This window comes from Semicossyphus pulcher, unplaced genomic scaffold, assembly GCF_022749685.1.
Source record: "Semicossyphus pulcher isolate SPU_LCO1_2020_fin unplaced genomic scaffold, fSemPul1.0.p SCAF_13, whole genome shotgun sequence".
Lineage (NCBI taxonomy): Eukaryota > Metazoa > Chordata > Actinopteri > Labriformes > Labridae > Semicossyphus > Semicossyphus pulcher.
In genome coordinates this window covers 2,186,320-2,211,829 of record NW_027211637.1, presented here as the reverse complement: position 1 = coordinate 2,211,829, position 25,510 = coordinate 2,186,320, and the positions used below count along the sequence as shown (strand labels likewise).

At 42.3% G+C, this 25,510-nt stretch overlaps 1 protein-coding gene across 2 annotated transcripts in view; it reads right to left on the bottom strand.

The window, feature by feature from the left end:
• Positions 1 to 23,960, bottom strand: part of LOC138589733 (DENN domain-containing protein 2D-like) — a 31,219-nt gene extending 7,259 nt beyond the window's left edge. Inside the window, exons 1-10 of one of the 2 annotated variants that reach the window (XM_069660155.1) lie at positions 23,791 to 23,960; positions 15,821 to 15,887; positions 15,626 to 15,712; positions 15,400 to 15,465; positions 6,883 to 6,930; positions 6,023 to 6,115; positions 2,695 to 2,870; positions 875 to 987; positions 710 to 779; positions 534 to 611 (exon numbers count right to left, since the gene is read on the bottom strand). In XM_069660155.1, coding sequence (XP_069516256.1) covers positions 534 to 611; positions 710 to 779; positions 875 to 987; positions 2,695 to 2,870; positions 6,023 to 6,115; positions 6,883 to 6,930; positions 15,400 to 15,465; positions 15,626 to 15,712; positions 15,821 to 15,887; positions 23,791 to 23,817 — 825 coding nt within the window. In that variant the 5' untranslated portion in view covers positions 23,818 to 23,960. Of the gene's footprint in view, positions 1 to 533; positions 612 to 709; positions 780 to 874; positions 988 to 2,694; positions 2,871 to 6,022; positions 6,116 to 6,882; positions 6,931 to 12,898; positions 13,102 to 15,399; positions 15,466 to 15,625; positions 15,713 to 15,820; positions 15,888 to 23,790 lie in introns of those variants that run through there. The other variant, XM_069660156.1, reaches the window with a different exon arrangement.
• Between the last annotated feature and the right edge of the window lie 1,550 nt (positions 23,961 to 25,510).

The window sequence follows — 25,510 nt, the reverse complement described above, 5'->3', positions numbered from 1 at the left end:
AATCATTTATTTACTGCCACGTTTTCCTCCCGCTGACCTTCAAGCTGCATTTAGAGTCAGTGACACATCACTAAACACATGGAACCACCTGACACAGGTGTGCCTCCCAGATACCAATCAACACACGGTGAGACGCCCTTGGCACACTTATTGTTCTGTCACAGTCACCATAGAGCTTGTTTAATATACAGATACATATTTATATATTTTATATTTGGCAAGTCTTATTTCCAAAGTCTGACTGGCTCAGTAAAGAGTCTGTCAGCTGTAAACCACAGGTGATCAAAGGTGTGACTCTATATTTAGAAACAGGATGAACAGGTTGATGAATAAAGGAGCAGCAGGGACGAACTGCACGGCTGAGTGTGGCGTTTTTTAGAGCTTAAAGCTACAAAAACAGGACTCCTCTTTGAAGGTTTATATTTATAAAGTAGAAGGTTCGTAGAGAGACAGAGAAACACTCAGGCACATTAAGAATATGAGCTGAAAGACACACAGAAGGAGAGAAGAAGGAGAACAAGACGAGGACTCACCTTTGAGAAGAGGCCGAAACAAGCCAGCGAGCTGATGATGCAGTACGCCTCGGGGGGTCGAGCTCCTTTCCCTCCAGGCTGCAGGCAGAGAGTGAAAGGAGAGAAAAACTAGTGAGCTTTGGGAAATCACCTCTAACCTATGACAGACCGACGACACGTTCAGCCTTCACACTGACCAGTAACCTCCTGCAGTATCCGTTTCTCCTGCTGCCGTCGATCTCAGTCAGAACGAAGGAGAACGTCTCGCTGCAAACACACAGAAAACTCTGATGTACAAAAAACTGAAAACAGGAATGAAAGTTATTAAAGTGGCTCAACAGCAGACAGAGGAGCAGGTGTACCTGTGGTATTCTGTCAGAGGAGCCCAGTTGATGCCCTCTGGGAAACAAAAGAGAGTGATCGCCTTCAGCGTCTTCTCCTCCTCCTCCTTCTGATATCTCACCATCCCGTCTCTCTGAAAGGAAATAAACACACACACACACACACACACACACACACCTGTTCTTTAGAAAAAAAGAGTTTTTTTTTCACATATGTTATATATAATGTAGGAACTAGAAATCAACGGATGTGAGATTTTGGAGACTAAAACCAAAACAGACTTTGGAGGCGAGGAAATCACTGATTCCTGTTACATGAACTTTTGAGCTGGAATGAAAGTGAGCCGTTTTGTGCACTGAGGTCTATGCTAATGCTAATGCTAATGTACTCAGATGACCCATCAGACATCGGACAGGCACTAATGGAGAGATGTCAGATTCAGTGCCTTGCTCAAGGACACCTCGACGGAGCCCAGGAAAGGAGCAGGCCCCTCTCCAGCTACCAGCTCCAATTCCACGCTTGGTCCATACCAGGACTTGAACCGGCCGCCCTCCGGTTCCCAAGCCAAGTCCCTAGAGACTGAGTTGCCGTCTACGCCAGGCCATCAGCCGTAACATTATGACCACCTGCCTTTTTTATTTTGTTTTTGAAAGGTTTAATTTTTTCTTTTTTTTCTCTTTTTGGGCCTTTCATGCTTTTATTGAGAGGACAGTGGACAGTGTTTAAAACAGGGGAAGAGAGTGGGGGATGACACGGCGCAAAGGACCGAGGGCGGGAGTTGAACCCGGGCCGCCGCATCGAGGACTGCAGCCTCTGTATGTGGCCGCCGATCTAACCGCTGAGCTAAACCGCTGCCCATTATAACCACCTGCCTAATTTTGTGTAGCTCCCCTTTTGCCACCGCAACAGCCCTGACCCGTCGAGGCATGGACTCCTCTAGACCTCTGAAGGTGTGCTGCGGTATCTGGCTCCAAGACGTCAGCAGCAGATCCTGCAAGTCCTGTAAGTTGCGAGGTGGGGCAACTCTTTCAGCAGTTTGAGCTTCAGTAGCTCTTCTGTTGGATCGGACCACACGGGCCAGCCTTCACTCCCCATGTGCATCAGGACCCTGTCGAAGGTTCACTGGTTCTCCTTCTTTGGACCACTTTTGGTAGGTTCTGACCCCTGCTGACCGGGACCGCCCCACAAGGTTTGGAGACGCTCTGACAGAGTCGTCGAACCATCACAGTCTGCTCCTTGTCAAAGTCGCTCACATCCTCACACTTACCCATCTTTCCTGCTTCCAACACGTCAACTTCCAGGACAAAATGTTCACTTGCTGCTTAACATGTCCCACCCGCTGACAGAGGCCATTGTAACGAGATAATTAAGGTGTTTCACTTCACCTGTCAGTGGTCATTATGTTATGGCTGATCGGTGTATATTCCAATAACGCTAAGATTGTGACAGGCCCGTAACGGCCAATAATATGGGCAGATGAAGAACCAGAGTTAAAGAGTCTGTCTCTGATTCTTGAGCTGTTGAAGTGTTTTTGTACTGGGCTACATAATCTGCCTCCTGTAATGTTTATGTCAGCTCGCTGCCTTTTCCTCTTTCATTCGTTGTCTCTTCAGGATATATAAAACACCACACAGGACCTTCCCAGCCGGACGTCCTGACCGGCACACAGAGTAAATTCATGATATTTAAATGTGCAACCTCCTCCTTTGGTCAGCTTGAATTAAAACCTTTGTGACCGGCTGATTATAAACCACAAGTCAGAATGACACCATTTTCCAGGAGCAGAGAAAAGACCTGGTGCCGTTCAAGGTTTCAGTTTGTATTCCAGCATCACACTGACCTTGGGGAACTGGTAGGTGATCTGAGGTTCATAGTTGCCGCTGTCTTTGTTCTTCTTGAGGCTGACCACCACCAGATACTCGAAGAAGTACTGACCGCTGACGTACCGGTGCTGCCGCGAGGCATCGTCTGCCGCCGCGGGGCCCGGAGGCTCGGCAGGCTCCGGTTCTTTGACTCCTGCACAGAAACATGACCAGGGTTACAAAAACACTCATATCACAGTTTGACTCACTAAAGGTCTGTGGCATGGCACTCGCAGCTGTGGAGGAGAAAGAGAATTGAAAGGTGTCTGAGGTGGCCCAACATTTACACCGTCTAATAGCACGGAGTCCCACACTTCTCCCCCTCAAAACCTGCACTCACACTAACACAGTCCCTACTCAGGCTCAGATTTCTGCTCTAGTCTTTTTTTGTCTGCAACAACCTCCAACCAATTGAAATGTACCTGCCTCAATGTCAGTGCTTGAATTTACTTCTTACACCTCCGTGGCTGGATAATATGCATTTCTCTTACTCTCTTCACAACTTTCAGACTGAAAGGAGGCGTATTTATTTAATTATATTCCAAGTGCCTGTTATTTTTGCTATAAGAGCTACATAAAGAGCAATCTTGAAACCCATTGGCTACCCTGTGACGACGATATACCCTCTGGAAGTGACGGAAAACTTCTCAGCTATTCAGGTGTAAGCAGCGGTTAGCGATGAACGACTTCCAGCCCAGACTTCCTTCTCTGTGCGCTGCATTGTTTACTTCTTACTACTACTTTCACATGAGACGGAGGGCGGAGCCACCATTTATGATGCATTTGAGGAAGTCAGGAAATCTGAACGTCGACACAGTGACAAGATAATTTGTCATTTATCTAGAATGGATTGTTAGCTGTTAGCATGCAGATGTCTGTTTATAGAGCTAAATCGTTGTCAGATGACGCTGACGGAGCCGGGATGTCATTACAGTGGATTACGTTCTGCCTGCCTTCGCTCTCCTCACGGACTGTTCCAGTCCAACCGAAGCTACTGTTACGTGATTGGTCAACAGTACTTGGACTATGCTACAAATGGAAACCAGAACACTTCCTGTACTAAAATCTGTGTTTCTACATTTTTATGTTGAATCTGTAACTACAGATTACATACAGAGTTTAGTGTTTCACAAGCAGGGCACATCTAAGCAGAAAAACTCTTTGCATAGTTTTGAGGGAAATAATGACAAAATCTAAACAAGAAATCAATAATGAATGTTCTCAAATTAAAAGATGAGGCTTTTATAAAAAGGCAGGAAACATAACTGACACTGATTACAGTTTGTCTCTTTGTCCCTCTCCTGCATTTTTATTACAGCGTCTGTTTGCTGACACATGTTGGCCCTGACGCCTCTTTCTACCGTCTCTCTTGTTGACTGTCCAGAGTCCACGATTCAGCCGTCTCCTTCCCTGAATACCAGCCCGCTCATGTGTTCTCTGCAGCATTCCTCCTCTTTGTCTAAAATAAAAGCACCCAGTGAGGAGCGCTCCGTCCTCAGGTTGGCTGCTTGTGTCTCTGTGTCCTCACTCACATGCACAAATGCTTTAAGTTGGCCGATGTGCAGTGTGATAATCATTAGGCCTGACAAAGCGTTCGTGGTATGCAGAGATTATATGTTCCACCTGAAGAACCGGTTCCTTTGAGGTGAATCTTTTGGCAGCTAAAAGTCGGCTGAGCGACAGTTTGAGTAAAAACACGACAGTGAACTGTTAGCTGGAATGATGTTACTGTTCCGAGTCAAATATGTTAAACACAGTTCTTGGGATTTCTACCACACTGACAGGAGAATGTGTGTATTACGCTGAGAACACAATAACAAGACGTCTTTCTGCGTTTGATAAAAGACATCTGTAAGAATCCAGCTGTCAAACAGACGCAGGAAGAGACGCACACTGTAGTTCAATCTGATAAAAAAGGGCTGGAAGAGATCAGGTGTCTGCTTTGTGTTTGCTTTGGGTCAGACTGAAGTGTTTGACGGGATTCATAAAAAATCTGAACCTGGATCTTCACAGCAGATTAACGACAGCGACGTCACAGGGCGATACGCCAGCTCCATCAAACAGCTGATCAGAAGTCATGTGAAAGAATATATTGATTGTAGGACAGTTAAAGTTCTTTTGTTGCTCTAATTATTGTCAATATAACTTAATTTTGCTTTTTAAAACGATTCCCATGATGCTTTGGGGATGTAAACAGGAAGTGTTATGTTTCTGTGGGCGTTTGACGTCACACACACAGCTGAACGGAGCACGCTTCGTTTAGATGAAGGGATTAAATACAGCTTGGAGCTTTGAGACGAACTCGACCTCACTCCGGCGGAGGCAGGAAATATGTGTTACCATGGTTACATGTCACACAAATAACAAATGCTACGTAAATACCAGTGAGGAAATGAGGAAAATAAACTTCATCCCGAGCGTCCTTGGTGGCATTTCTTATTATTTGTAGAGTTTTTACAGCCGTTAATAAAAAACACTTTAAGCTTTTCACTTGTTTCGTTTCTAGACAAGAAAACGTTTTATTAGATCCTGAATGTAACGCTGACTTTAAGACGCCGATGTCAGTTTAATATTTCACGTTTATCTTAATTAAAGCTGTTCTCGTTTGTACGGGTAAAAACTCGGAACTTTGATTTATGTCTCTCATCTCATGACGATCAAAACACAGCGCTGCACCTGGTCAGTAAGTCAGCATCGCTGCAGACTCGCTAGTGGAGGGTTTAACAACCCACTCCCACTATGCACTCAGAGGTTTAGCGGAGCCTCCACACGAGCGTGCAAACAGAGTGGAAGTGTGTAGGTGGTGGTTTGAGTGTGTGAGGGCTCAGTGCTGTCCGACTGTGAAGAAGCCCAGTGCACGATCGCTTTAATGAGAACTTTTCAAATCAAATTGCTCCTTTCACAGCGTCTCCAGGATCTCGATGGCTTATTCTGTGATTTTGCGGCAGCTTTCTCTTTTCTTTTTTTTTTACTGTGTAAAACATCACACATCCGCTGTGAGCGACCGCCTCATAATACGCCTCGAATACTCCGCCTACAGGCTCAACACTGTTTGTGTCTGTTCAGTATCAGTGCAGAAGAACGTCTACACCCCGTCATCATCTGTAAATGTCAGAAGTCATGAACCCCCTTATTACGAACGACACCAAACACACAGCTCCACCTCTTTCAGCAGGACGCACTCATTATTTTCACTGCATCACTTTCTGGTCTGACAGGAACAGTGAAGAGAGAAAGAGGAAGTCCTCTCAATACAAAACAGTGAATCATTTTGTCTTTGATGTGGTGATGTGATGTAACACTCACTATCTCCTTTGCCTCTGCGGAACGACGACCACATGGCGCTGAACCTCTTGAGGGCCCCCTGTCGTTCACCTTCATCTTCACCTGAGGGGATGTCTGCAGGAGAAACAAACCGGCAGCTGCTCAGAACTGAAACCATTACACAAAAACATCAGCTTCCCATGCAAATTTAGTGCTTCAAGTGTATCATTCTGGCCGATTAGATCTCTGCTGTCCCCAGTACACTCAGAATTATGTCACTATATGAATGTTGTTCTCTGTGAAGTAGAGAACAACATACTTTAGACCCTACAGGCAGAGCAGAGGTTCATCATGATCAAAGTATTGGTCATAAACAAAACTTTCAAAATCATGATGCAGATTTGTAAGAAGTAAAAATTAAAGCTTTGTCAGGTCTGTCCTCAAGAGGAGAAGAAAACGTTTAAAATGCTTGTTTGTTTGAACGGAGGTCGGATCGATCTGATGCATTCGGGGAAGTAGGGAAATCTGAACGCTGAACGGCTTTCATGACACACCGTGAAGGGAATTTTGATCTAGAACAGATTGTTAGCTGTTAGCATGCACACGTCTGTTATAGAGATCAATAAGAAGCTAAATCGTCGTCAGATCACGCTGATGGAGCCGGGATGTCATTACGGCTGCAGCCTGCTGATACGTGATTGGTCAATATTACTCGGACTACAATTGTAGTTGTAACGGAAACCAGAACACTTGCCTTCCCTGAAATCCATGTCCCTGCCTACAGAATCTGTAAATAGAGATGAGTCATAAACAAACGTCCCATCTTAAAACCTTGATTTGACTATTTCAAACAACAGGTGGTTAGGAGGTGAAAAAAGCCCTTCTAACTCTGCTGTACTTACTGTGTTTCCCAGCGACATCAGAGATAATGTTCCCTTTGGGCTGCTCACCTGGAAAACACAGAGAGAAGCTGCATGAACAAACAGTTTATGTACCTGTTAATACTGTTTCCAATTCACACGAACCATCAAATACATAATAACATTTATTTCATGTGCTGCTTGCATCCATGGTGTAAGGTTAGCTATAAACGTCTTCCAGCCCAGACGTCCTCCTCCGTGCGCTGCATCATTTACAGTCCAGTCAGCAGCTGGAGAAGCGACCGTGTGTTCAGATCAAAGGTAAATTCTCCCTCCAGATGTGTCTGCTAAATAAACGCTGTCATCTCTCGGTTCGTCCCATCCCCCGGAGGAGCGCCCGTTCATCTGTCTGTGCTGAGTCTCAGTCTCACTGTAAACAGGAAGTTACACAGAGGCTGCACTCTGGCTTACTGCAGCGGGATGAAGCCCAAACAGAAACAGATTTTCTTGTGATCGACTTTAATTAACGGCTCTTAAGTCAAAAGAGTAACAACAAACGAAACTTTTGGAGACCCGTTAATCTGCCGATTCTTTTTGTAACAATCGTTTTGTCTTTAAATGATAAAAACTGTTGTAAATGCTCATCACAATTTTCCAGAGTCTAAAGTGGCGTTTGAACATGGCTTCTTTTGTCCAACCAGCAGGCAAAAACACAAAAACTCTGGAAGCTGAAGAAGAAAAAGTTAAATATGTTTTCTTGGGAAAATTTAAAACAACTGATAGTTAATCAAAATAGTTGGCAATTAATTTATTGGTCTGATTTTTAGGCCCATGTGCTAAAATAAACTAAAATTAACATGAGCTTTAGGATTATGCTCAGCAGGTGTGTACAAAGCTCCATGTTTCATTCTGTCAGACTGATTGATCATTTAAACCTCCCTTATTAAACAGAACTCCCTACAGATGTGTGATTCAATGAAGCAAGTTTGTCTCACTTCAGTAAACACGGTTTCAGATCCACAGATAACTTAAACCACTCTAACCGAGCGAGCAAAACCACTGCATTCATTCAAAAGCGTAAACTACATTTCATTAATTAATAAGAAGTGTGGTCTTATCTCTCTGAAGAAACCACCACGGCGTCGACCTGTTGCCCAACATATAAAGGTTTCTTATCTCAGGTCTGTTAGCTCTCTGCTGAAGGTCTGCTGAATCATCTGTTTACTTCAGGCTCTGAGGAAAGAATCCTAAACTTGTGCTGCATTCAGGCAAAGTTGGAAAAAACAGCTTCTACAGGAAAATCTGTATTCCTCATCTTTATCTTCAGCTTGGCTTGTAGCTACTTAAAGAAAATATTCCCCACCTTAACTGTGAGATAATGAAGCTGACTCTGCTGAACAACAGTTTGGGGATTTCTCTCAAGTGAAAGTGAAAGTACGGGTAAGTGGGCCTCCCAAAGTTTCTGGGAAATGATATCATCTGGGGGTGAATTCAATATCTAAAGTAAAAGTACGGTGTTTTTCCCACCTAAAGCTCTTACATAAACCTACTTTTATAATATATGATATTGATTCATCATACTAAAGCCGGATATAAATACAAATAGTATAAATAAAGAAAAACAGACATTAAAAATTATCGACTTCAAAAAGAAAAAATGTACAGGCCTTTGTTTTGTTGTTTATTTTGTAAAAAGGCATGATACTAGTGTGGAGATGTGGGCCTACTGCTGGCTTTACTTTAATTTAGTGGAATAAAAATGTAATGAAGTCAGAAAATCAATAGAGTAAAGTTCGAATAATGACGCCCACGCCACTGGCAGCAGCTAATCTTTAACTGAAACTGCTTTCTTTCAAATAAAAACTCATAATACGAGTGTTTTTCTCCGTGTATAATCAAGAGAAGCAGCGACTTTGTGGAAGCTTTTTGTAAAACACCAGCTTCCTACCTTTGATACCATTAGCTTAGCTTAGCTTAGCGTAAACACTGGACACAAACTAAGGTAACAAAACGCACATGTAAGCACCTCTACAGCTCAGTCATTTACTCAGTAAATCTAATTTGTTAAATCTGCACGAATGGAGAGTAACAGACCCACAAATGTGGCTGTAAAGGGGTCATGACATGTGCTGACCTATTTCTTGGCTGGAAACCTGAAAACTACAGGAAGCGACTGGTTTCTGTCTTCTTATCTGGCGCTCCACAAACAAGTCAAACGAGTGTGTTTACTACAAAGCTCAACGATTCCTTTAAGTCCTGCTGTCTGAAATCTACTGATGCACGTCTCGTGTTTTTTCTCTTTTACCGTACATAAAGTCCATTATAACTCTGTGTTGTTACAGGGCTTTCTGTATATGAGAGGAAATCCTGACTGCAACTTTACTAATAAAATCTACAGTTTCACTTAAATCACTATTTTAACAGGGATGCATGATATTGGAGTTAGTGTGTATATTTAGACTTTAAAGACTCTCCTGTCCTGTAGCATAATTAACATTATTACACCCACTGTTATTGTGACGGCCAACGCACAGATGCAGTACGATAAAAAAAAAATGTCGGCGTTTCATGGAACCTAACTTATAATATTTTATGTATTTAACATTTTTAAAGGTGCATACCGCCTACTGTGCTGGAGTGTGTAGAGAATGGCAGTAGCTTATCTGAACAGCCACAGATTGTATCGTTCGATCTCATAAAATAATAAAACACTAAATTTAAAAACTCTGAACATTCGTAGTAAATAAGTGTATTAATGTACAACAAGTAGATGTTGGATGTATCAGACTTATACTGTTTTATACTGTTTGTCTTAAATAAATATCACCAAATACACAGCTCTGATACAGAATCATCTCACCGTCTGGTCATATCGTCAGGAAAGTTCATCTGGGGCTGATGCTGATATTTTTGGTACTTGTAGATGCCACTTAGATCAAGTCTGTTTAAAGTGCTTCTTGCATGCGGTCATATGTTTGCAATTCTTTATAAATATTGTTCAATACTGCGACAACGATATGAAGTGTGATAAATAAACAGATATTGAACAGTGGACATTAGCTAGAACTTTCTGCGTCTGTCTGCTGTTCTGCGTGTTTTACATATCCCCTGTGTTTGCAACACGTCCTCCTGGATCCAAAATCAATCCAACTAAATTGACACAGGTAATCTGAGGGGAGCTGATAGCCGCTTGTTCTTCACGTGATCGCATCAACATGGTGTGAAAGCACGGCCGTTATACCCTGCTCCATCCACAAGGTAAAACTAACACATACTGTTTGTTTCTTCTTCAGTGCGATAAATTCAGACTTTTTGTTGTGTTTACTGAGAATGCTCGTTTTGCAGTAACGATGAAAGTGTGATTTATTGTGCAGCCTAGTTCTGATATAAAATATTGCGATATTCTAAGAAACAGATGTTTTGTTGCCTTTATGACTCTGCTTGTTTTATGCGTGCTTTGTTTATACACTACAAATATGTGTTTACTTCTGACCGTCTCAGTTTACTTTGTTAAGCTGGTGCAGAAGAGTCAAATAGTTTGATGACAATGTTGTAATTTAGCAGTCATTGAGTTAAAACACAATGTTAAGAACTGTAACCGTATCATAACATTGTGATGCTAAATTAATCTATAATTACATACACCCTCTATTGTACCTATTGCTGTGAGGAGGAGACAGAAATCTGTTTTTCTGGACATACAGCAAAAACTATAAAACGTTACTATATTCCTCTGGATTAGCTGAGCCTCTGATACTGTTAGTGTGCTTAGCAACAGTAATTGTTATATAACTGTTTTGACACAGTTTATTGCAGTTCAACCGATCTACTGTGAAAGTGATGCACACAGGTCAGCCAGATGAGCACAGATATGAGTTGAACATCACGATGATGTAAGATGATGACGATGATGATGATGATGATTAATCAGCCGGATGTAGCACCTTCTGTTCCCACTGTGTTTGGATGAGTTCTGAAACTGAACACTGGAACTACTTTTGTTGGTTACTGCCATGTTTGGTTGGATATTACACAAAATCTCACGTTATTCATCCTCTTGGACGTCTTTGAGCACATAGTGTACATGAAGAATGAGTGCAGCTGAGTGTATCCAACAACATGGAGCAGACAAAGAAGGAGTCCCGGTGGACATTGTTCAGGTTTCATTCTGGCTCCGCTGTCTGGTTCCTAACAACAACCTTAAATGAAGCCCACAATACAAAACCTCTGTTGCCAGGAGGAGGTGTTCGAACTGTGTCAAAAGCAGTGGCAGCTTTTTCTCACCAACGCCTTGCAGTTGCACAGCTTTGCACACACAGAAACACAAAACACACACCAAAGATCTCAGGCTGAAGTGTTACTTGTTTCGAGGTTTTCGTTAGCCTGCATGCTACTGCCTGGTTGTGCTTCTGCTGTTCAGCCATGATGAGGGTGTAAGTCCTGTTTAACAGCCTCCTCGTGCCCTGAGGCTCGTGAACATGTTACAACACCGTGCTGTCAGATGTATAAGAAAAGGAATGGCGCAGAAACAAAAGCTGACCTGAAACTTCACGTGTTGTTTAAAAACCTCCAACATTTAGACTGCCGATCCATTCTGTTCATCTATTCCTCCAATTATAACAATTCAGCAGTTATTAGCAGCTAAACTTTGTTTCATCAGTGTCTACAGCCACATTCTTGGCTAAATGTGCAGACAGACATGCAGAACTTCACCTGGGGGTGTGCTGTGTGGAAAGGTGTTCAAATATTGAAGGTTGTTTGCTAACAAAACCTGTCTTTCAAGCTAACTGCACCAATTTCTGGCTATCATACGGCCCCAGAGGCTTCAAAGCAATCCAAATGCTATATTTTTTTACATTAAATAGTTCAGAGTTAATGGACTAAGAACTGAAGACAGATTTAAAGGTGTTAGTTTAGTAAGTTCACTGGAGCCAACAGTCTGGAACCACATTTTTTAAGTCCAAATATCCACCGAACTTCATTTAATTATTTGTTAATTGAATGTTGACGGCCAAGTTGTTTGTTGTACTGACTTGGCAAGGCTACCTAACAAATCAATGGAGTCCATTATTCAATTCGGCATTTTCAAGACTGCAACAGTAGTAAGATATAAGTAAGAAGGCTGTGACTGCATCTCCAAAGAATGTTTATCATTTAATCCAATAAAGAGCTCAGAGTTGATGGGCTATGATCTGAAGACAGGTTTATAGGTATTAGTATATAGTAAGTTCACTGCATGTACTGCAGGCACTGCATTGTTCACATGTTGTTTTGTTCAGGGTAAAGGGGTAAAAAATACATTTAAATTCCAATATCCACCAAACCTAATTTAGATATTTGTGAATTTAATGTTGCCCCCCAAGTCGTTTGTTGTACTGAGCTCGTAACTAAACAAATCACTGGAGTTTATGATTTAATCCGGCATGTTTATGACTGCAACAACAGAAAGATATTCAGCCCCAGAGGCTTCAAAGTCCAAAAAATAACTCCGAGTTCATGGTCTAAGAAATGCAGACAGGTTTACATGAGTAGTTGTACATGAGACATTTTTTTTGTTTAGGGTAAGGCAATGCAATATCAACCTTCATTTAGTAATTCGTAAATTTAATGTTGATGGCGTAGTCGTTTGATGTACCGACTTCGCAACGTTACTCAACAAACAACTGGAGTCCATAATTCAATTCGGCATGTTTACATTTCACCTTGCCGCACTTTGTTGAAGCATATTAAGACGCTGCATTCAATTATATTTACTTACAGCGAAGGGCTGTAGGTTTACTGCAAATGCAAATGATAAGATCTTGTTTTTTTTAACAAGAACTGGTTGACAACTTGATACCCGGATATACAAGCGGGCACAACCTGCTCCAGGCAACATCACACGTTCCGACAGGTGTGCCACAGTCGATAAAAATAGACCGATCAGTAAAGGTAAGTTTTTTTAATCAATATATGCTCTTTCCCGGGTTTAAATCCGATTATCAGGAATTAATCCGATACAATCAGTCAGATAAATAATAGTGAAGATAATCGGCTGTGTCAGCGGTCCAGTACTCACTCCATCTGTTCTTAAAGTCCGTCAGTCCGGGAACTTTTCTCCTCCGTGTAACCGCTTCACTCATCGCTGCTTCAATCCACAAACACAGTGGTGTAAAAAGTCCTATTTCCGCACTGTTTCGTCTCCATTACAGAAAACATATAGCATCCTGGCTCGCGCTGACTTTCACTCCCACAGGTCCTCGTGCTTCACAGGCTGAACGACTCTGCTGTAGCTGGGAGCGTGCCCAAAGCGGTCCTCTGCTGTGCTGCGTTCACGTCGTGCGCGAAAAACCGTCAGTTGGGTATTTCCTGCTCCCAGTGAACACAAGTTAAAAAACAACCTTTTCTGCAAATATCGAACACTCAGATTAACAAAACGAGAGAAAATATATTAAATAAAGAAAACGAGATATTTAGATATTCCCAAGGATTTTCTTGTCCCCAGGGGAAAATGACAAGCTTGTTTATATAAAAGTGACAAATAAAATTAAATGTGTGGTAGGCCTATTCCTACTTTAAAGTAGTAGAAGTAGTAAAAGATTTGAGTATTTAATCCACAACTGAGTTCAACAAAAAGATAAAAGTTCAAAAGGCCAACAACGACACAAACAAAACATCACGTAGGTCTTTCCATACACCTGATGTTTACTCAGAAACACCAGCCTGCAGGCCGTGACTCAACCTTCAGGAGTCAGAGCGGGCCAGAGGAGCTTTTACATTCCCAGGAACCTGTTCACCATCAGGCCGCTGAGTCAGACCCACTTTAATTACTTTTCTTCACTTTGACAACACTGTTAACACAGGTTGCACTTTCTGAAAAATGTTGTTTACTAGCACTTTCTGCTCATAAACGGAGAAACACTGTTTACAGAGCTCTCAGGAGGCTAAATACCACACAACTTCAAAATAAAGTTCACTCCTGTCCTGGAGCCTTCAGAACAATGTTCACATCAGCTTTCAGATGGCTAATAGCTCGCATGTTATCCAATTGTTTTTCATCTGTTTCCATAGGAAGCAACAGGCTCTGGACTTATAGAGGTGCTAGCAGTGATGGACTCAGACTGTCTGAGGGGCAAGTGCAAAAAAAATCAGCTGCATGTGTTCAGCCACATTTTCTAGCTTGTAGGTCTGGTGTTTCTCCAGTGGAAAGGAGGCCCAAAGGCTATTCATCGGGTTTTATCCATTTAACTGGCACCCTGGGCAATGTTATCGTATTATCTCTGTTGGAAGAACATCCTGGAAGGCACCGAATCTTCTCCACTGCGATGGTATCCTGTGCAGTACGGAGGGCAGTTTATCACGTTTTTTCCACTGGAAGGGTATCCTGCTGGGCAAGTTTAATGTTTTCTCCTTTTGAATCTCCTTTATCAGATGTTTTACCCTCTGTGATGCACCCTCGAAGGCATTTTATCATTTAGCATTTTTTTTCCAATGGAAGGGTATCCTGCTGGGCAAGTTTTCTGTACTAGAAGAGCACCCTAGGGCATGTTGTTGTGTATTCTCTAATGGAGGAGTATGCTGGAAGTCACTTGATCATGTTTTATCCACTAGAAGAGCACACTGAAGGGCACTGTATCAGATGTTCTCGTCCTGGAAAGGCTCCGGACACTTTATTGTGTTTTGTCCTTGTTCAGGGCACTCTTAATTTTTTCTCCGCTGGCAGGTCCTCTTAAAGGCGGCCTGTTACGTTTTCTGTGTTTTCTCCTCTGGAGGCCAAACTGTAGGGGACAGGATCATGTTTTATCCACTCAGATGGCACCTTGTTTAAAGCCTCTTCCAATCGAAGCCCACCATGACGAGTCCTCTATCACAGTTTCTCAACTTGAAGGGCAAGCTGGGGCATTGTATGTTTTATCTCTCATGGAGGCATCCAAGAAAGTGTTTTTGCAGTGTATTTAGCAGTGAACAGATGTGAGTGGGACAGAATCCTCAACACAATATACAGATGTATATATATTATATATATGAACCATATGCGGTGTGATAGAGACAGCTCCTCGAGAGACACAGATGATGTTCGCAGGCCTCGTTCTTCATAGGACTTTGACATGTATAATTGGTGGTATGTTGCTTAATAAGTTCCTTTTTGCATGATATGTTGAATGACATCCGTGTTAAAGGATGTATACCTTTTATTCTTAGAACTGACATGCTCAAAGGTCATATCCAGTTTCCAAATGATTATGTACTTCCAACTTTAAAAGGTTACAGGCTCACGTTGTCCACATGTCTGATGACGCTCCTATCTTACAATTGATCCTGTGTCTGCATGCCTCACTTTAACTCCCTCTGCATTCTGTCTGAACAAACTTTCATACTTAGAAGTGGCCGCTCATGTTAGCCACCTGTTAGGGGTTATTAGTCATCTGTTTGCCAAGAAGCTGATTAATGAGCGAGTGATTGTGGAGCAGGAACGTAACATGCATGTATGAAAGTAAGTCTTCCATGCTCTGCCTTAAAGTACGCTCCATTTAGTCTGTCACTCTTTACTCTGTCGACTCACAGAACCCTTTTACACACCTGTCTTCCTCAACTGGTCCCGAGTTCTGAAGCGCCGCGAGGCTCCATCTTCATCAGGGTCTGACTCTGGATTCAATGAGAAAGAAACCAGAAGTCAACAGGGCATGTGAAGCTGTGAGCAGTTATTGTTCCTCATATGGGAACAAACATGATGTATGAAAATGATTATTGTTATCGTCACGGCAGATTTAAAACAGGAAGAGAAGTCAAACTGGTTGTTTTTTACCTTTTCTCGGTGACTCTCGGACGGATGAAAAAGACATCAGCCCTCTCCTCCGTGTGAATACACCGCCATCAGCACTGTTGCTCCTTTCTGCAGAACGTTCACATTATAAACAGTTATGGATAAATAAAAAGCTACCTGAGGTGCAGGTATTAAATTAAATCAACCCTTGTGAATATGAGTGATTCACCGTCTTACTTTTAATACGTAAAGATGAGAAGCTGAAACTCCTCCTCGTGTTTGGAGACAGTGGCTTCTCCGAATTCTGACAGAAAAGAATAAAGAAATATTTAAATGAGATTTAACAAGCTTATTAAATAGATTATACAGGTTCATTGCTTAAATATGGAACCCAAAGCAGACATGCATCCATACACTTTATTTACTCAATTTTTACTGTGATAACAAATCATTTCCGGTTGTTTTCTTCTCAACTAACAACTTTGCACTGCCACAACGTCAGATGATCATAACTCGTATCCCCTTAAATCGAACATAGAAACAGGTTTAATCTCATCCGTGTGGGCGATGGCTGCATGGCATGTCCTGCTCTGTAACATCACAGTGAGCAGCCTGTTGCTCTGTTTTCTAGATCGACAGATAATTATCCCGTTATCACGACAAAACCAGCTTTTTTATCTCCAGATAACCAGATAAATAAGTCGAGATCTCCAGAAAAATGTGCTGTTGTGGGTGGACAAAATCTGTTACCTGAACATGCAACAAGTCCTCAAAATTACACAATAAAACTTGTTAACACGTAAAACCTTTCTGACAGATCTGATGATCTGTGGAGGCTGCAGCATGACAAAGTTTGTCACTTTCAAAACCCTGAAAAACGTATTAGTAAGATTTACAAATTACTGTAACTTGTGCAATTTCACTTTTATAATTTTCATGTCAAATTACATTTCATACCATGCTCTGTTTTTACACTCATCAGCTCCTGCAGAATACGTTGACCACGTAATCTGATTGGATAACAAGCATTCCATGTGTGGTGATATGGAGAACAACATCACTGGGACTTTTCACTCTGTGTATCACTCCGCCTCAGCTCGGTGTTCTGAATACTGTTAACTAACATCAAAGCAGAGTTGATGATAAATTAAAACAAACAGATAAATGTACATGATATAAACCAGCTGATCTGTGGTCACCTGGAGACAGAGTGCAGGAGTGTGTTTGGGTTGCTTGGCAACAAAAGTCCAGTTGAGTTGGTGGACCAAATAATCTGTTGTTGATTATTACTGTTTACTACGAATGTGTGCCACTTGTTTAACTGTTGTAAAGGAGCAATGTCACACGTGAGGGAGTGGTGTTGTACTGAAGATCATCACGGCAGTCATATTCAGTGCAACACTCCCTCGAGTGTGATAGTTTTGTTGTCAGGCACAAGAAGTTTTATTTTATCTAAACTACTGAAAAACACATTAAATATTGTGATCTGGTGAAGGTTTGGGAACAAAACAACTTGGTTTGTTTAAAGATATAATCTCAAAGATTTTCATTTAAATAAATGTCTGTTAAGTTTCTAATTATCTCTGAATGAGGTAACACGATGGTGACTGAGCCGATGGCCCACTGATGAAAGCCTTTGCGTTTGCAGTATAGTGTGTTATTACAGACTGGGTGTCTGTGGCGGCGCCCTGTTAGTGACGCGTTTTCCATCAGCCAGCAGTGGTTGGTCTGCCAGAGAGGGTAGGCGGAGCTAAGCGGCTGCTTTTCCGCTCTCTGCAAGTGTTGCGAGTAAACAGTAATCTACTATGGCTGAACAAACAAAGAAAAGATGGACGACTACAGATACAACTTCAACAAGAAGTGAAAATCCAAAGAAGAAGAAACAAACTCGACGGTCAGACCGGAGCCAACCGTGGACGTCTGGTTGGACCACTTATCGCCACTGAAGGCGCCAAAGAGAACGAAACAGAAGTCTTGGAGATTGAATCTTTAAGGTGGAGATCATAGATTGTGTTTCAGCACTGAGTGCACGGTAGATGAGCAGAACTCCAGCTCATGTGAAAGAAAGAAATTCTGCTTCATCTTTGAGTTTACACGACCTGCTTTGATCTGAATGTTTAGTTTATTTCTCCAGTTGCAAAGAAGATTGGGCAGCACTGTTGAGCTTAAATCTTTAACATTCTTCCTGCAAAAACTTTTATAAACCTCCGGGGACTGAAATATGTGAAATGATATCCCTCCTGAATTGGGACTAAAGATCCTGAAAGTCTGAGTCACTGTCCCAAGTGAAGGAATTCAAGTGATGTAATGATGCCCGATCAGCAGCAGTTAAAATAGCTTTAACTTTTTGTATGTTGTTTTAGCAGCAATACTGATCATTTACAGTTGTAGTAAATGTTCTATTAGATCCTGGTTTTAGAGGCTCACACCGTCTCTGTGCTCTATAGTTTGTTTTCTCCGCTGTGGCCTTAGAAACTGAAGTCACTGTCACCAGCTTCTCCCAGTTTACAGACACCGTTCCTTTAATACTGAGCCACTGTCTGTGCTTTGTTTTAATGCTGCAGCCTTTAACGATACTTGTGCTACTGACCCTTATTTGAACGCTCCACTGGAAGCTTATACAGCGTGTCCTGTATGTGCACATTACTGGTTCTGCATGGGAAGACACAGCAGCTATTAATAGCCGACCAAATGACAGGACATGAGGATTCCCTATGGGAAAACTCTGCAGATATATAAACCACCAGAGTAACAGAGGAATGCATCAGCGCAGGGTTAGTAGGGCAAAATATTTAAAGTAATATTAGCGTTTAAGTAGTTAAACATAAGTGGACTTTACATATTTTAGACCCGAAAGCCGAAACATTTGCTTCTTAGTCATTCATTTATGTCTCCTGGGAAACCTCTCCTGTCATCCTCCTCAGCAGGAAGTGATGCGTTTTAAGTTTCTTGTTTGTTTTGAGTGAGTGAAAAGTGAACATGAGCAGCGAAGGAAAACCATGCAATAAAAAATTCCATTCAATTCAATTCCCAGGTCCTCATAGACTGTATAAAAAGATGGATGACATGACAGCTGAAGCCAAACCCTCTCTGTCGCCCCCTGCTGACTGGCTGCAGTATAGGTCATAAAGCCCGCCTCCTCCATGTTAACAGATGGGACATGAGTCAAACGTTTCTCCAACATGGTTTCTGTCATTATAGTTCGTTCTTATCATGCTGATTTATGTCACAGTGTTCATTTTTCTCACAAGTTTACTTTTATTTAGTTATTTGATGCTATAAAAAGGGGGTGTGGCCTCGTGATTGACAGCTCTGTTGACAAATGGGGCTCCTGCAGCGTTCTGTTCCCGAGTAGCAGAGTAGAGGAGGAACGGCGAGAGGAGACGTAACTAACACTAACACTACAGTCATTGAACTTTCCATCAGCGTGAATATCTGCTTCAGACCGACACAAGAAGCTGTTCTGCTGCAGACTGAGCCCACCTGAGGGCTCCAACACGCCAAGGACACCTGAGGGCTCCAACACGCCAAGAACACCTGAGGGCTCCAACACGCCAAGGACACCTGAGGTAAAGGTGTGTGTCGGGTAGAGGAAGGGGCGGGACATCAATACTGCGGCTCTTGATTGGTGTATGAATGTGTGTGTGTGAAAGCACCTTGAAGACTGGAAAGACGTTGTACAGGTAAAGTGCATTATAACCATTATGATCTCTGAGTTCCTGTTTTGGTTCGATTGTATCAAACCTCGCTGTGATGACACGTCAGGAAGCTGCTTCCTGTCACTGCAGAAGCTGTTGCTTGTAACGAAATAGTTCCTGTGTGTTTCTCCCCCTTGAAACCACAAACTATCAAATTTACATGTGTTGACACTCACTTACTTACTTATTGTTTACATGTGATGACGTGTGTTAGCAGACAGAACTAGCTGTTTCCCCCTCCCTCCAGTGTTCATTCATGCTAAGCTATGCTACATCCTCCTGACTCCAGATTTGTACCTAACTAAACATCTTCATCTTTTGCCGGCCTGACACCAAACAAGCGATTTTACGCATGCAGACTATTTTCCAATGGTTGAATAAAGTCATGATAGGTTCTCTGGAGTTGTGCTGAATCTTCTTGATAGTTTGGTGTAAGGTGGTTATTAAACTCAGTCACAGCAGTCCTAAGTCTAAGTCTAAATGACTTCAATAGCCAATAGGAGCACTCTCTGCAGCAACAAACAGGAAGCAGCAAACAGGGTAGATAGCAAACATGGAGGGGACTCGAGGAGGGCTGTCACCGTGTCCTCCCCGAATGTGACGCCAGAGTTGGACGCTTCCTGGCTGTTAGCACACAGCGTTAGCATGGTGGCGGTTAGCGTGAACCCTTGAAGGTTTGAAGCAGTTAGGAAAATGGAAATACTTTTCTAGTTGTGTGCTAGCTCGTCAAGCTAACTCAGCTAACTTTATGCACTCAATCACTGCAGATAACACAAACCTCTGCAGACACAGGGGAAGCTGTGGCCTAAAGCTGCTCGTTTCCGCTCTATTTGTTCATTTTTCTTCTTGTAAATTTCACCAGGAGCATGATGGGACATAATCTCAACAGGAATCGAATTGCAGACTTGTAAATTGAGACCCTGCAAGATATCCCATCTTTGCAAAATCTTACAGGATGTGAGAGGAAGTCACAATTTAGTCTCGTCTTCTTGTTTATGGCATTAGTTAAAAAAAAACCTTCCCCGAAACTTCAAACTGTTCCTTTAAAGTTAGAGAGGAATGAGTCACCTTTGGACCTCCCAGGTACAAGTATAAAAACACGACACTTTAGCAGGAATAAGCACAATGCTAACACAAAACAAAACAACACATAAAGAGGCTTGAAATTATGTCAAATCCTGTAGCCTCTAACAAGATCTGAAATAGCAACAGCAAACCACCAACATGCAAATGTTATTTTCGGCCTCGGGCTCGCAGCTCTTTCTGGGCCTTTGTTCCTGCTCACACTCGCTCTTCCTCCTGCTTATCACTTCGTGGACCAGGTGGCCTCAGGCGGCTAAAGTGACCACACCTGTGAGTACACATGATGTGGTTTGTGCTCCGGCTCCATCACTTTTATGGCACAATTACAACGTGTTTGTTCAGCTTATCTCTACAATCTCAATAAACAGACTGTATTCTCCTGCCTGAATTATTCCTTTGTATAGAGCAGAATATTCTTATTGTTTTCCTTTAGTTGAAAAAGTGTTAGTGAAACTTTGAGCTGCTGCATGTTCCACTTCTCGGCACCAAAGCGAGCAGAGCAGACAGCGATCGTGCAGCTTGTGAGACGAGTGGTTTTGTGCCACAGAACCACAGCCTCGCCTGTTCAACTCCAACCACTGACCTTTGTTGCAGGTCGTAGACAGACCCCGCTGTCAGCCTGCGTTTCCTACCTAATCTCCTCTGAACTCTGCAGCAAAGGTCAACATGCACAAAACACATTCTTTAAAACTGCCAGTGACGGTGCTTTTTTCTGCTCAATAGCTACTTTTGATTCTTTCCATACATCTTAATATTTCTCTTATTCTTTTTATTTATATGTGTTTTTACTTTCCTTTCTCATGTACAGCTCTTATCTCTATTGTCTGTATCTCACCTCTACCTTCATGCTGTCTGTTTTTTTGGCCTTATTGTTCATGTTTCTGTTGTTCTGTTGCCCTCTGTGTATCCTGCTTTTACTTTAAACACTTTGTAAAATCAGTTTTTAAAAGGTGCTTTATAAATTACGTTAACACACAAAGGGCCCGGCCTGTTTACAGTTTCTAAGCCAGAACCTTCTTCCTGTTTAGGTGTCATAACCGCGACACCATGTGTAATGTAAGGAAAGTTTAATTATCTCAAAGCTGTACTTTGTCCCCCACTGAAGACCACATCGCCCTTTAAATGTTCTTCTTAATTTATATGAGCCTAAAGGTTAAGAGGGTTATAATCATAGTTAAAATCTAGTTTGGTTAACACAAAGTCTTTCTAAGTTTCATCCAGCTGGACTTGGTTGAAGTTCTGGAAGACGTTTCACCTCTCAGGCTTCTTCAGTTAGAAATATAAGCCTCTGTACTCGGCTATCTTCTTGGCCGTGCTTCCAAACTCACGCACCAAGGAAGGGTATCCATCCCAACATGTCTGTGAAGGTTGTCCAGCTCATGGTCATTATAAGCTTAATCCAAAAGGCAACTGGACTGACTGGACTTAACACAAAGTCATAACTACCAACTTATACACGAACAATGTGCAGAAACTAGAAGTACAAAGGGTTAATCAGCACTTTAGTCCACACTCGCTCTGATAGCGGTTGAGATTGTTACAAGACAAAGTAATATATCAAGTGTTTGAAACACAAACAGCCTGATGGAATGAAGAAATCCAACACTGTTATAATGTGATCAAACACAGGTAGGAGACGTACACAACACAACCTTTACACACAACATTAAACAAATCCTACTTTTAACTGGAAGCTAATTATTATTTTATCCATCCATTCATTGTCCCAGCTGTCAGTGGGCGAGAGGCGGAGACAGACAACTTTTCACGCTCAAGCTCATGGGCAATTTTAGAGTCACCAATGAATCTAACAAGCACGTCTTTGGACTGTGGGAGGAAGCCGGAGTACTTGGAGGGGGAGAACATGCAAACTCCACACAGAAAGGCCCACTACGTCTGAACCGGGATTCAAACCAGGAACCTTCTAGCTGTGACAGCGCTAACCACTGCACCACCGTGCAGCCTGAGACAGTAGAATAAAACACATAACTTGAGTGACGCCTGCGAGCTAGTTCAGGCAGGCAACTCGATCTGCACTGATTTCATTCTCCACGATCGCCTGACAAACACTTCGTCCCAGTGTGGCGTCTAGTTAAGCTGCGAGATTTCTGGTCTCTCCCTCTGCTCTGTCATTGCCACCGCTCCAGTTCTACTTTCAGCCCCACCACCACCCCAGCATCCACCTGCAGGCTCCGGCTAAGTGGGTTTAAGATACTATCTCATCACTCCTCAAAATTCTGCTGCTGCAATAAACATTTCAAACTGTTACACACGTGAGTCTTCTGATTGAGCTGAATAAATGATATCCTGGCTGCACTCCTGCTCTGGACACACAGAAAGGCCCACTACGTCTGAACCGGGACTTGAACCAGGAACTTTCTAGCTGTTAGGCGACAGCGCTAACCACCAGGAGCATTCCCATTGTGATAAACTCTTTAACAAGGGTTGAGACAGCAGCATGAAAAGTTTCACATAAGGAACAAACAACAGACTTTACACAAAACGTGTTCTCACCGCTCAAATAATCCTAAATCCTGTTTTTAAAATCTTCCATGCTAATAAAATAATCTAGTTTAAAGTGACGCTGAAGCTCCGCCGACGACGAGGGAGCAAAAACATGAATAACACGTTTACCAAAGACAGATCGAGTTTCCAGCGAAGACGAGGTGGCGTGTTTTTAAAGATTCTCACGGTCGTCAATCACTGAAAAATAGTTTTCAACATTAGTTTCTGTAGAAGAAACAACATTTCACCCTCAAACACTCGATATGAAAAACAGGTTTTTATATTTATATGTTAAGACGTGTTCAATCACCTCATTGTCAAATGTGAAAATCCGATGACCATCGTTCAGTGTCCTCTTTGACCTCCTTGACCTCCAGAAGCACATCATGTTTGTTTGTTGGCATTAAGCCTGAGTCTAACTTTAGAAAGACAAATCAAGGCTGCCGCAGGTCTGCTGTGTTATCTGTTAGACTCTGCAGGCTGAGTCAGGTGTGCAGGTTTCTGTGACTGAACATTCAGGTTCAACAATATTTTGAGGCTTCATTTCTTTGCACTTGCAGTCAGAGGCCGTAACCCCTCCCCCAGGGAGTCAACATCAGACTGGTGTGATCGTGTTATTCTCACCACAGGAAGTAAAAGTGAAGTTAAGATCAAAGTTCTCTTTTTTCATGTGTCCATGTGACCTTCACAGGAAGTGACACTCTCTGAAATGTGTTTCTCAAACGTTGCTTTAAAACTCAGAGTGCAGTTTGTTCTTCAGGTTTCCTTCACTTTCATTTCTCAAACATACTTTTATCAGTGATTATATGTGAAGTGAGCATGAATACGTCGGTTTAATCACAGCTGAGTCTGATCAAACAGGTGGAGCAGCCTTCAGCTCTAAACACAAAAAGCAGGTCTATAAAGAAACACACTCATTACCTTTGGTTGCTCTGAGGTCTTGTCCATTTGTCCTCACTTATCAGATGTCAGAAAGATATGAATCCACTTGATCCGGAGCTGATTTATAACTTAATCATAACTTAATGAATAAATACCAGCTTATTCAGTCGTCCTCTCCCACAGCGTGCAGGCAGGGTATCCACTCTAACTGTTTATAGTAACAACGGAGCAGCAAGTGCACATGTATGAGGAAGTGCGCTTGTTGAAGTGTGCGGTTGACGGACTTCAGTCTCAGGCAGGGATTTCCTCTTTCAATGTAAAACCAAAGTACGGCGACGCAGACAACGTGGGGGTGTGGGTGTGTGTGTGTGTGTGTGTGTGTGTGTGTGTGTGTACAGTGGAACCTGTTTATCAGCTGTTTAAACAAGTAACTCAGTGTACTTCTTTGCATCAGACAAATCCATTCAACATGCGTTAGCAGCTGAACCGGATCAGAGCGGATGTGTCTAGCTTCCTTTTAAGGTTCTTACAAATGATAGAACCTCCTAATATCTTTATTTGTGCAGCACTTCTAAAAAACCAAAGTCACGCAGTGCTTTTCATAAAACAACAACAAAGGAAAAAGAACAAACGATATAAATGACTGATTAACAGACACATGACGTCTAAAGGATGCTGCAGGAGTCTCTGCAACTGACGAACAATTTCAGTGTCATGAATCTCTTCATCTCGCCATCTTTGCTGTCGTCTTGTAAATGATCCTTCTTCTTTAACCTCAGATGTGTTTAATCATGCCGTTATGTGTCGCGGCGGTCACATGGTTTAAACATCGTCGCTCACAGTAAATGTTCCTGACTATTACCTGCTGCGTTCACACATCGGCTCACCCCGACTTCTTGTGGACATTTTACTCGGAGGCTGCAGGAAAAAGTCTGCGTAAAGTCGGGGTGAAAAATTTGCGTTCACACATGCAGCCGAACTTGACAACGTCAGTGCTCAGAGCCCGACACCGGGCAGTCAGCGGACAGTACTTCTAGCAGCACGGCTAACTTATACCTGTAGCTAAGGGAAGCAACACTTAGCTGTTGCTCTTAGGCAGCTTAATTAAGGATTAAAATCCCTCCCAAAAAAAATAATACATAAAAAACAAACAAATAAAAAAGTCAGTTGAGTCAGTTCTAAAAAAGATTTTGATCCGTTAACAGTAAAATGTGCTTCAGGGAACTTCGGGTGGGAAACTGAATTCAGCCTACAGACATGAAAACAAACCAACACTGAAAAAATCCAAGATGTTGTAATAATCATCAGACTGTGGATAAAAAGGTGACGACACCACATGACATCATCCTTTGCTTTGTGGACAGCTGGTTTAAAGCAGCAGAGTTTGGCAAACACAGGACCGGAGAGAGAGTTAGAGTATGTTTTATACTGACTAAGAAGAGCTTCACAGATTTGGGCTTCAAAAGAAGCTCGGATTTGAGTTTTTCTTTGATCTGGAAGAAAGATAAAAAGTCTGCAGGAATCAGGGGAAACTTTCTGACAGATTTACTGCAGAGAAGAGGAAAATGTTTCCAAAGGTGGAGAAAAGGTCTGCGTTTCATCCACCGTCAGAGGAGCACATATTTATGGAGGATACTCTCATAGCTTTGGGTTTATTTTTAAATGTCGTGGACCAAAAAATCTGGCTGTAGATGTTTTGAATGTTGATGTTTGTTTGATATTTATTCTGATTTTGTTCTTTGTGTTTATAATAAATCAT